This window comes from Hypanus sabinus, chromosome 17 (genome assembly GCF_030144855.1).
Source record: "Hypanus sabinus isolate sHypSab1 chromosome 17, sHypSab1.hap1, whole genome shotgun sequence".
NCBI classification, from domain to species: domain Eukaryota; kingdom Metazoa; phylum Chordata; class Chondrichthyes; order Myliobatiformes; family Dasyatidae; genus Hypanus; species Hypanus sabinus.
Window position 1 is genome coordinate 3,735,890 of NC_082722.1, and position 13,241 is coordinate 3,749,130.

A 13,241-nucleotide genomic window follows, 5' to 3' on the forward strand; every position below is an offset into this window, starting at 1 on the left:
TTACCCCAAATCTCCTTTAATAATGACATGAAAGGGGTGTGTAAAACTATAAGGCATAGATTAAAGGTAAGCAGATGGAATTTTAAAGAAGACCAGAGGGAAAGATATTTCCACACAGAAAGTCGCTGTTATCAGGAATGACTAGCAGAGATGGTGGGGGTCAGGAACAGGAACGTTTAGACTCACAGTTATATAGGCCACTTGGCCCAACACATCCATTATGGTGTTTATCTGAGATAATCTTATTTGGTGGCATTTACCCCATTTGTCTCTAAACCACCATATACAATGGGCAGCAGAGTGAAAGGGCATCAGAGTGAGAGGGGAGAGAGTGAGGGCTGCAGAGTGAAACGGTGGCAGAGTGAGAGGGCTTTGGCTCAAACGGGGCTTTGGTGAAGAAGGGTCAAGGCAAAGAACTGACTTGCAGAGGTTCACAGGTAACAGTCTTCAACTTTCCCAGCGGGCTCTTCCCTTTCTCCCATGGTCCTCTTCCGCTAACATCCGTTGTTCTGTCATGACAGCTGTGCCATGCTCCTCCTGTGACTTGAGGGAGGCTGACAGTGTCCCTGAAGACTCGTGGGCAGGAAGTGTGCCCAGCTACAGCTCCTGATAGACGCATGGCAGCACTGGAGCTGCACACGGACTCACTTTGGAGCATCCAAGAGAATGTTGTGGATAGCACATTTAGTGAGTTGGTCACACAGCAGTTTAAGGATCTAAGGCGGGGGTCGGCAACCCGCGGCTCCAGAGCCGCATGCGGCTCTTTCATCTCTGTGCTGCGGCTCCCTGTGGCTTTGGAAAATAAATGGTCAGTATTTAATTAAAATGTATTTTATGTTAGTTTGTTAGTTTTTGAAATGTAATTCTAAATTTGAAGATTATGGTGATCTTGTACAATCTAAATAAAACATTGTGGCGACCCATTTCCTGGCACATCCGAACCGGCTCACAATTAGCCAGCGTTCAGGCTAAGGGAGATAGCCTACGGGGGTTTGTGAGTACGTGTCTTTTGGAGCATCCACGCCCATGGGGGGGGTTGAGGAAGGCTTAAAAGCAAGGCTGTTTAGTTCGAATAAAGTTATCTTTGACTGCAGTTTACTGACTGCGTGAGCACACCGCTACAACGTGTTTTTATCGCTGGCTGTCCAAAGGGGAGGTGCTGAAACGCTTTGTCGCATGTCTGGAAGAAGTGAAAACTTTCCTGGGCAGCAAAGGGCTCACCTTTCCTGAGCTGGAACAGCCAGAGTGGCTGGAAAAGCTACACTTCATGGTAGACATGACAGCGCACCTGAACACACTGAACACAGCTCTTCAGGGGAAAGGACGCACAGCCCTGCACATGTTGGGGGATGTTTTGCATTCGAGCGCAAGTTGACGTTGCTTGCCAGAGATTTACAGAAAGGCACATTGTCTCACTTCCCCAATTTGAGAGAGTTCAAACACGGTCACGACATGATAAATTCGGAGTATTTACATTCTGCAATCATTGCAATGCAAACATCATTTGGGAAATGCTTCTGTGAGTTCAGAGAGGAAAAAACACATTATCCTTCCTGGTCACTCCCCTAGGCATCGATCCATCCCTACTGAATACGACTGCATTGGCAGGTGTGAGTCAACCTGATCTTGAGATGGAACTGGCCGACATAGCCGACAAAGACATATGGGTGTCCAAGTTTAGACGCTTGACAGCAGACCTTGAAGATGTTGCCCATCAGAAGGCCGTTCTTGCTCAGAATCACAAATGGAGTGATATTGAAAACCTCCCCAAACCGGACAAACTTGTGTTCGAAACATGGAATGATATCCCCGACATTTATGTAAACATTGAAAAGTATGCGCTTGGAGTCCTGTCGATCTTTGGATCCACATATGTAAGTGAGCAGGTGTTCTCCAACATGAACTTTATTAAAAACAAACATCGCGCACGCCTCACAGATGACGGCTTGCGATCCTGTGTAAAGATGAAGGTGACGTCATACAGCCCTGATGTGTAGACGCTGTGCGCTGAGGTCCAGGAGCAGAAATCCCTCTAACCAAGTATGATAAATACTTTAATTGCCTATTATTTTACGTATGTTCATATTTTTTCATTGTTCAGTGAAATAGTCCTTTTATTTTTCAGGTTGACAGCTGGCTGACGTTATTTTTGATTTGCTGCTGGCGGAAAATTTAAGTTTGGCGTTTTTCATAAATACAAGAAGGACTCAAATAGACATTGAGTATTTTACTTAAAAGTAACCTTCAACCCAACGTCTTTTTTTCGGAGTTCAAAATGTTTTTGTTGCATGCAGAAATGTAATTTTGTTTTCTCTGTAGGAGTTCATCGATTTCATAAATGCAACACATTATAGTTTGTTTATACATAGCATAAAGGCAAAAAAAACGTTGTATGCAGTGTTATTTCATTTTAAATGTCAAACGGGTTTTGTGGCTCCCAGTGTTTTCTTTTCTGTGGGAAACGGGTCCAAGTGGCTCTTTCAGTGGTAAAGGTTGCTGACCCCTGATCTAAGGAAAGATAGGGAATGGGTGACTAACAGGAAAAGTAGTCGCAGGAATGTAGTACAGGAGTCTCCTGCGGTCATCTCCCTCCTAAACAGACACACCACTTTGGAGTCTGTTGGGGGAGATGGCTCATCAGGTGAAGGCAGCAGTAGCCAGGATCATGGCACCTCTGCTGCGCATGAGGGCAAGAGTGGCGGAGAATGGTAAGGAGAATAGAGAGGAGCTTCTGTGGCCGCAAACGGGACTCCCGTATCGTGTGTTGCCTCCCAGGTGCAAGAGTCAGAGATGTCTCGGAGAGACTGATGGGCATTCTGAAAGGGGAGGGTGAGCAGCCAGCTGTCGTGGTGCATGTAGGTACTGACAATGTAGGAAGAAAGCGGGATGAGGTCCTACAAGCTGAATTTAGGGAGCTAGGAAATAAATTAAAGAGTACGACCTCAAAGGTAATCATTTCAGGATTATTACCAGTGCCACGTGCTAGCCAGAGTTGAAATAGCAGGATAGCTAGAATGAATATGTGGCTTGAGCGGTGGTGCAGGAGGGAGGGGTTCAGATTCTTGGGGCATTGGAATCGCTTCTGGGGGAGGTGGGACCAGTACTGTCCGTACAGTCTACATCTGGGCAGGGCTGGGATCAATGTCCCAGGGAGATTGTTTGCTAGTGCTGTTGGGGAGGCTTTAAACTGGTATGGCAGGGGGAGGGGAACCCACACAGAAACGAAGAGGGAAGTGATGCAGAGACCAAAGCTAGAGTTAGTGAAGAAAAAAGTAAGAGTAGAGTGCATAAAAGTAAAAAGCAAAAATCGCATAGGTCGCTAGATTCTAAAAGGACAATGAGTATAAGGGCACTTTATCGAAATTATTAGAAACAAGGTTAGTGAACTTGTGGCACAAATCAGTACCAAGGCATATGATGTAGTGGCCATTACAGAAACCTGGTTGCAAGGTGGAGATAACTGGGAATTAAATATCCAAGGGTATCAGGTAATATGGAAAGATAGGCAGGATGGCAGAGGAGGTAGGGTGGCGTTCTCGATTAGGGATGAGGTCAGGGCAAATGTGAGAGACGATATAAGATCTATGGAGCAGAATGTTGAGTCCATCTGGGAAGAGATTAGAAATAGTAAAGGGAAAAAAATCACTGGTGGGTGTGGTCTATAGGCCACCGAATAATAATATTGGAATGGCAGAGGCGATTAACCAAGAAATAACTGAGGCTTGTAAGAATGGAATGGCAGTTGTCATGGGGGATTTTAACTTCCACATAGATTGGATGAATCAAGTTGGTCAAGGAAATCTTGAGGAGAACTTCACAGAATGCATCCGTGATGGCTTTCTTGAGCCGCATGTTAGAGAACCTACAAGGGAAAATGCTATCTTAGATCTAGTCCTGTGCAATGAGACAGGTAAGATTAACGATCTTGTCATCAGGGATCCTCTTGGAAAGAGTGATCATAGCATGACTGAATTTCGCATTCAGATGGAGGATGAAATAGATCTAAAACTAGTGTATTATGCTTGAACAAGAGAGACTACAACGGGATGAGGGAGGAGTTGGGTAATGTGGACTGGGAGCACAGGTTATTTGGCAGGACAATTGAGGAACAGTGGAATACTTTCAAAGAGATTTTTCACAGTGCTCAACAAAAGCATATTCCAGTCAAAAGTAAGGACAGTAAGTGTGGGGGAAGCCAGCCTTGGATAACCAAGGAAATAAAAGATAGTATCAAATTAAAAGCTCATGTGTACATAGTCGCAAAGAGTAGTGGGAGACTAGTGGATTGGGAAAAGTGTAAAAAGCAACAGAGAACAACTAAACAAGAAATAAGGAAAGGGAAGATAGAGTATGAAAGTAAATTAGCACAACTATAAAAACAGATAGCAAAAGTTTTTATAAATATATAAAGCTAATGAGGGTGACTAAAGTCAACGTAGGTCCCTTGGAAGAAGAGAAGGGGAAATTGATGGGTGATAAGGAAATGGCTGAGGCATTGAAAGACTATTTTATGTCAAGTCTTCACGGTGGAGGACACGTCTCATATGCCAAAGAAGGATGTTATGGATGAAATGGGAGGTGAGGACCTCGATAAAATCACTGTTACTAAAGAGATAGTGATGAGCAAACTAGAGGGCCTGAAGGTAGATAAGTCCCCTGGTCCTATGGGATGCATCCCAGGGTGCTGAGGGAATTGGCGGAGGTTATAGTAGATGTGCTGGCAATCATTTATCAAAACTCCCTAGACTCTGGGCAGGTCCCAGTGGATTGGAAGACAGCAAATGTCACGCCATTTTTTAAAAAAGGATATAGGCAAAAGACAGGCAACTATAGGCCAGTTAGCTTACCACTGTAGGCATGAAAATGCTTGAAGCTGTCAGTAAGGAAGAAATAGTGAAACATTTAGAAAGGACTGGTTCCATTAGACAGACACAGCATGGATTCAGAAAGGGCAGGTCCTGTTTGACAAACTTACTGGAGTTCTTTGAGGACATAATGAGTGCAATGGATAGAGGGGAACAGGTGAATGTCATATACTTGGATCTCCAGAAGGCATTCAATAAGGTGCCGCACAAGAGACTTATAAATAAGATACGGATACATGGAGTCGGAGGAAGTGTATTGGCATGGATAGTGGATTGGCTAACTGGCAGAAGGCAGAGAGTTGATATAAATGGGTGTTTCTCCGGTTGGCAATCAGTAGTGAGTGGGGTGCCGCAGGGGTCGGTGCTGGGCCTGCAGCTGTTCACCATTTACATTGATGATTTGGAAGAGGGGACTGAGTGTAGCGTAGCAAAATTTGCTGATCACACTGAACTGAGTGGAAAAGCAAATTGTATAGAGGATGTGGAGAGTCTGCACAGGATATAAGATAGGTTAAGTGAGTGGGCCAAGGTCTGGCAGATGGAATACAACGTTGGTAAATGCAAGATCATCCGCTTTGGAAGAAATAATAGAAGAGCAGATTATTATTTAAATAATGGAAGATTGCAGCATGCTGTTGTACAGAGGGACTTGGGAGTGCTTGTGCATGAATCACAAAAAGTTGGCTTGCAGGTTATTAAGAAGGCAAATGGAATGTTGGCCTTCATCGCAAGAGGGATTGAATTCAAGAGCAGGGAGGTCAGACTGCAACTATACAGGGTACTGGCGAGGCCGCACTTAAAGTATTATGTGCAGTTCTGGTCTCCATACTTGAGGAAGGGTACTGTACTGGCTTTGGAGGCAGTGCAGAGGAGTTTCACCAGGTTGATTCCAGGGATGAAGGGGTTAGCCTATTAGGAGAGATTGAGTTGTCTGGGACTACACTCTCTGGAATTCAGAAGAATGAGAGGGGATCTTATAGAAACATCCAAAATTTTGAAAGGGATAGATAAGATAGAAGTTGTTTCCATTGGTAGGTGAGACTAGAACTAGGGGACATAGCCTCAAGATTCAGGGGAGAAGATTTAGAGCGGAGATGAGGAGAAACTGTTTCTCCCAGAGAGTGGTGAATCTGTGGAATTCTCTGCCCAGGGAAGCCGATGAAGCTCCTTCACTAAATATATTTAAGATACAGTTAGATGAATTTTTACATAGAAAGGGAATTAAGGGTTATGGGGAAAAGTCAGGTAGATGGAGCTGAGTTTACGGACAGATCAGCCACGATCTAATTGAATGGCAGGGCAGGCTCGATGGGCCGGATGGCCACACCTGCACCTATTTCTTATGTTAGGTTTATCTATATACTTGTCTAAATGTCTTAAATGTTGTAATCATACTTGCCTCTACTGCTTTCTCCGGCAGCTCATTCCATATACCCACCATACTAGGTGAAAAAATATGTCCTTTAGGTCCTCTTTAAACCTTTCCCCTTTCATCCTAAATGGATGCCTTCTAGTTTGGGACTCTACTGTCTTGGGAAATAGACTCCCACTGTCTACCATGTCCTATATACCCCTCATGTTTTTATAAATCTATCTAATGTCATTCCTCAGATCTCTTTGCTCAAGGGAAAACAGTTCCAGCTCATCTGGTCTCTCCTTATAAAACAGGTCTTCTCGTCCTAGCAACTTCCTTGTGAAGTCTTTCTACATTCTCTCCTGCTTAATCACATGCAGTTTGCAATTAGAATGGCACACGTCACTCGAATGTGGTTGAAAGAACATTTTGTGCAACTGTACCACAACATCCCAACTTCTACACTCAGTGCCAGGCATCTGGACCACTATTTGAATGAGCAAGCCACAAGTCTGTGGAAATAATGCAGGCAAAAAGGATTAGCATATATAGAAATTATGTGAAAGGCTAAAAATCCTGTTTCTGTGCTGTACATTTCTGTAATTTATGACCTTTTAAAATGAGAGACCCAGAAGTGAATGGTCAAAGAAAGAATGGTAATAAAATGTGACATTGATCCCACCGTAACCCACTTTATTCATGCCACATTCACAATTGCTCTCTGATATTCCACACTGTGGCCAGTTATGCTAGCAACCTGCATGCTTTTGAGAATGTGGGAAGAAACTCTGGCAGTCACAGGATGTACACAAAGACATCATGCCAAAAGGATCAAAGCTGGGTCCTTAACAGCAGTGACTCTACCAACGGAGCAAGCAAGCTTAGTGAAGATTAGGCACTCTCTTGAGAAACTGTCTAAGCTAACTGAAAATCTTGAAATTGAGCTGGATAGACTTCTGTGGATTACAAAGGGCATAAGGAGCAGACCTGAGGAAACAATTAGCTCAGTCACAATAACCTTGCACAGCAGAGCAGATTCACACAGCTGAATGCACTGCACATTCTCCTTTTGCTTTCAAATTTTATTTAGAGATCCAACATGGTAACAGGCCCTTCTGATCTGATGAGCACGCACCACCCTTGTGACCACTTAACCTACTAACCTGTATGCTTTTGGAATGTGGAAAGAAGGCCAAGCACCGGGGAAACCTATGTTTGTCATGGGAAAGACGTAGAAACTCTTTACAGACAGCAATGAGTACATCTGTGGGATTTGACAGTTCTGAGTCATCTACTTACTTCTCTCTCCGTTCTCGGAATAAGCTGGTACGTTTAAAATCAAACTCTGCTCTCTGTTCCTCTGTCAAAGCTTCATATTCGTCTTCATCCAACTCTTTCAGGTAAGTCCTCTCCTTCTCTGCTTCCTCCTTTGCTAACTGTTCTGTTATTTGATTTAGAGAAACAGACAATGTGTCACTTAAAATGCATTCTATCTCCAGGTGCCTTTCGTATATAAAAAAAAAGGTCACAGTGTTTCAGTGTAACAGACAGGCTAGCTGCCTGTAATGCAAAACGTCAGCTGTCAATAGTGAGATGTAACATTGGACTTCACAATGTTGCTTTGCAGGAAGCTGTGGCGTGTTAAGCATCAGGTACGGTCAGAAACAAGTAATGTTTCCTCATCAATTATTATTTCATATACTTATTATCATAAGTAAAAGCATGACTCTACAAGTTTTTAAGGCAATCATCTTGTTAAGTCAGACTCATGCGATTGGCAACTCAGTAGGCAGCAACAATTGTCTTTATAAATATATAAAAACTGTCCAGACAAAGCTCTTTGCACAATGGCTGGAGCACATGGCCACGTAGATCATGCAGTCTAGTGGGGCCAGTCACTTTCCATGAAGCTTGCTTCTGCCGAGGCTTTTCTGTGTGTTTCTGGAACAGCCTTCTGAAAAACCCTGGGGAAAGGTTTATTGATCAATATAGGTTGAAGTTTTGAGTTAAATTTGTATTTGGCCTTCTGACGTTGCTGGCCTGCACCCTTGGTGTGTTTGAAGTCAGTTGGCTGCCGCTGGAAAGGTGCAGCAGCATGCTCCATCTTAGAGCCGGGCAAGCAGGGCCTTTGGCTCAGTGAGTCCATACCAACCATTCAATTCTACCCACATCATATCTCATTCTGCCCATTTTCCCACCAAACTCCCCCCACTAACCCACTAGAAGCAGTTCACCTACCCTCCAACATGAATTTGGGAGATGGAAGGAAACTGCAGATCACTCTGACCTCAAAGTGAACACCTGTGACCTCCTGTGTTGTGCAGCAGCCAATCTACTGTCTCCCTTACCCACAAGATGAGAGCTTTTGAAAGATGGAGAGGCAGACATCACCTGCTGGTATTGACCCTTGGCATGAATGGCCTTGATTGTATCCCAGAGCAACCATTTCACTTCTTTGTCTCCATCAGCCCAGAAAACAGTGCACTACTTGAAAATCAGGAAAACCTCAACTAGGCCTGCTAATATTCCAGATCCCATCATCCCCATGTCAACCATCAGCTGTAGTACACAGACACTGCCTGTAAAGGCAGTGTAAAGGCACTGCACAATACTATTGCTGAATTGTGAGATCCTTGAGTCTGCACATCATGGAATAAAATTACAGCTATTCTGACCACATCCACAATTCTCCATTCCTGTTTACTCTCAGTAACCTTTCACCCCATCCTCTCTGCTTATTAAGTATTTACCTAGCATTGTCTGAAAACTTTCCAACAACTTGGCTTTGACCTGTCTTTTTAGAAAGAAAGTTCAAAAGACTCAAGACTAAGAGAAAAAATTCACCTCATCCCTTATGATGACCCTTATTTGCAAACAACAGCACCATTCTCCCACGAGGAAATATCATCTCCATTTCAACTAACAGAAAGTCACATTTCAGCCAAATGCCACTCATGTTTCGGAACTACAGTCTGTCCAACCTTGCCTGGACATAATTTGACCTAGGCATGGTTGGAACAACCCAACCTGAGTGAAGTCACTTTTACATAAAATTCTGCTTGGAAAACCAGTGTTAAAAGACACAATTTAAAAGTTTTAACAGTTTATCTCAGCAGGAAATCTTCTTGGATATCAGAAAACAAATTAAACAGCTAAACAATCCAAGGCCTTTGTTTGAACTTATTTTTCCATGTTCAGAAGCAGTTCCCAGAACTTAGCATACCAAGACTCATTCACTCAGGAGTCAGGTCAAACTCCACACCAAAGACCAATAAACAAACGTTACAACTACCTCACTGAAATACTAGGAACATATCCTGTCCAGATACACATCTTGTAAGTCTTATCTTTCAAGTTAGCAACATTGAAAACCTACATAGAAAACAATACAGGCCTTTCAACCCACAATGCTGTGCCAAACGTGTATTTACTTTAGAAATTGGCTAGGGTTACCCATAGCCCTCTATTTTTTTAAACTCCATGTACCTATCTTAAAAGACCCTATCGTATCCGCCTCCACCACCATTGCCAGCAGCCCATTCCACACACTCACCACTCTCTGAGTGAAAAACTTACCCCTGACATCTCCTCTGTACCTGCTTCCAAGCACCTTAAAACTGTGCCCTCCCCTGTTAACCATTTCAGCCCTGGGAAAAAGCCACTGACTATCCACATGATCAAAGCCTCAAATTTGTTGTTGCCGTTTTCATAAGTTCTGCTCTTAAAAGCTTGACAGGAATCTATCAGTTTCAGAGGCTAGAAGCTGGTCAATGTGTAGCAATAATGATAATAAATTGTATGTATATGGCACCTCTAACTTTGCAGAGGTGTTTCACTGCAAATGTCACCAGACAAAATTTCACTTCTGTCACATAAAGTGGCAAAAGGCTTAGTCATTTGGCAGGATTTAAGGAGTATCTTGAATAGGAAAGAAACATACGCGGCATATAGGTTACCAAGAGAATTCTGTAGCTTAGGGCTTGAGTAGTTGTGCAATATACCATCATTCAGGAGCCCCTTGTGTGATGGAATAGAACTTTCACACAGAGTTACATTACACATATTTCCTTACAACATAGATGGAGCATTTTAGTCCAAAGAGGTTATACTGGCTCATTAAGTCACTTCACACTTCCACTTACTTCTATAAAGCATACCTCACATGCCCAGTCTGATTCTTTATACCACCCACCTATACTAGAGGGATCTTACAGCAGACAATGAACCCACCAGTTTGCTTTTGAGATATGGGAGGATACCAGAGGGTCCAGGATGGTAGCAAAGCAACTAATTCACAGGAAGAATGTAGAAACTCCACACAGAGAGCACTGCGCAGAAAAAGACTCAGTCCCATGTAGAGCTGGCAAGGCAAGTTTTGATAGCTTGCTCATGAGGATGATGGGCATGGTGGGATGTTGAGAGGACGAAGGGCAATGCTGAGATTGACAGGGAGCAGAGGAGGGAAGGTGCGGTAAATGTACAGAGAACCCTAATCAAATTTCCACATATGCATCCACATTCTAGTGCAATAAATATTAATCACGTTAAGCCATCTGAGTTTTGATAATATTCTATCATGTTACAGGGAAAATCAAGCAAGAGAGTTTCTCAGCCACTGCTTTGATCTTTACCAGATTTACTTGTAAGAAGTTCATGTTTACCATGTTTAGATGCTTTATTTATGGAGACAGATGGATGGTGGTGAAATAGAGCTGGGGGCTGACAGTGTTACATAGAAACTGTTGGATCTGACTGTTGCAGTTTAGCTATCAATTATCTGTTTGCATTTTAAGTAGCTTTTCTATATATAACAGTTTAATATGCTTCAGGTGGCTATACAAAGTATAATCCTGAAAGCTGCTTAGTTCTTTCATTAAGCGGATAGTATTTTCTCATTGGTTAATTTTATTGCAGTATTAAATAAGTATTTTCTAATGGGATTATTGTAATCTATGGAATTTTTTTTTAGATATAGACATAATTGTTTTATACTAGGCACCTTCTTATCTCTACTTCAAGTAGGAAGACACCCTATCATTGCTCCGTTTCTGTTCTCTTTATTCTATCATCTCAAAAAAAATGATTGGGAAGCAATGCATTTATGCCTCATTCCTAACTTCTAAAAGAACCTTGGACTTAAACACAAGAATCCAATGAAACTTCTGCTATGCTGTCATGTGCTAGGATGAACAGAATTTGGTGTGCATGAAAATAAAAATGGTAAGATATCTAAAAAATAAGGTTAAACCAAACATCCTGCCTAAGTAGGCAAAGCATTCATTACAAGGTGGGCAATTCAACAAGACAAGTAGGTGTAAAACTTATACAATGTGATTAGCATTACGATACATAGATACTGGATGACTCCTGCTGGGATTTTGGAATTTAGGAAAGGCAGTGAAGAAACTGATAGTGAAGAGCAAAGTCTGTGCACTAGTGAAGGGACATGGGCTGAGCACAGGAGCATGTAAAAACATTAGGGTTAGGGTAATTGTGGTCCTGTGTCTAGTGCTTGAATGTCCACAAGATGATGCCAAGCTATGCTTTCCGTTGATGTCACAACTCAGTTTTGGCTATTTTTCTGGTGTTTGTTTTGGAATCGTCAGAATGGTTTTGGGAACAGAGAGGGGCTTTAGGAACAGGATTAGAGGAAGTCCAGAGTATTACATCTTAAGAACAACAACATGGAAGTAGGACATCTTCAGACCTGTTTGGGATGTACATTTGACAGACTAGGGTGGACAAAGGGTTGGCAAGTTGTCAGCAGGTTCCAGAGTCAAAGTTTCAGGCAGGCAGGCAGAATAAGGTCAAATGTTCCCCTTGGTCTGTGAATCGTGAGGCCGACGTACAAGGCCCAGTGTTCGGTGATCACCAGTCCCTGTGGTCAATGCTGAGGATCATGGCCTGAGGTTCATATTGGAAGTCCAGGCCTGTTGACTGGAGCCCTAACACCGTGAAGCTCTATGAGTCAACTGGATGGTCAGAAGTCCAAACATCTGCATGCTTCATCTGAACTGGGTCTTCTGGAGTCTGTCTTGGGGGGTAAAGGACTGCATGTGCGTGGGTTGGAGGGAGGAACAGGGACTTGCTTTGCTATTAGTGTTGGGTTGCTTGTGTTGTTCTACCAAGCTACATTGGCAATGCCTGTGGGCTGTCCCAGTACACCCTCAGGTGTGTTGGTTGTTAATGCAAACAACACATTTCATTGAATGTTTCAATTTATGCATGATAAATAAAATTAAATCTTCAATTTTGACATGAAGTGCATGGTTTTGAGGGCAATGTATATGCAGAGACCCAAAATTGGTTGGTAGACGAGAACAGAAATAAATGTGTCCTTTGAAGTGGTTGGACGAGGAAGTAAAGAACAGATTTGCCAAGGTAGTTTAGTTAACAATCTTGCTGTGCAGACATGAAGGAAGAATGTCCACAACAGATTGAAATCCTTCATTGAGTTAGAAAGTGAAGAAGTTCTAACCTGAACTAGGGAGCTAAACTGGGAGGCTGCACAGATCAGTGCTTGTGTTCAGCGAATCATAGTAAGCATCAATGCTTCAGATGAACAGAAGGAATGCCATGTTTAATGGCTGGCTACCAATAGTAAATTGGGTGGGATTGTTAACTATGAGGAGGATGTAAACAGCTTTCCTGCCAACAAACAGATTGAGCAGGTGGGCAAAAACTTGGCAATTGCAATTTAATGTGGATAAATGTGAAGTTATCCACACCTAGAAAATTGCATGCAATTTTGGTCTCCTTACCTAGGAAAATATATACTTGCAGTGAATGTTCACCAGACTGACCTGTGGGAAACTGTTCCTGACCCTAAACACTAATTTGACCTCTAACTCCGCCACATTTCTGTCCCTAAACCCTAATCTGACACCTAACTTCCCTCTCTACCCCCAAAACATTCCCTACAAACTTGAACCATGTGAATATGGTACTATCCCGCTGAAAATAGGATCTGGAAACATAACTCATTGAATCAGAAGGGATAACTAATAACATTTGGGCAAAGC

The 13,241-nt window shown here is 42.8% G+C and overlaps 1 protein-coding gene across 4 annotated transcripts in view; it reads right to left on the reverse strand.

The window, feature by feature from the left end:
• Nucleotides 1-13,241, reverse strand: part of hydin (HYDIN axonemal central pair apparatus protein) — a 1,146,554-nt gene that overhangs the window by 387,019 nt on the left and 746,294 nt on the right. For all 4 annotated transcript variants that reach the window (XM_059992477.1, XM_059992476.1, XM_059992474.1 and 1 more), the window contains one exon: nucleotides 7,519-7,660. In XM_059992477.1, coding sequence (XP_059848460.1) covers nucleotides 7,519-7,660 — 142 coding nt within the window. The remainder of the gene's footprint in view (nucleotides 1-7,518; nucleotides 7,661-13,241) is intronic.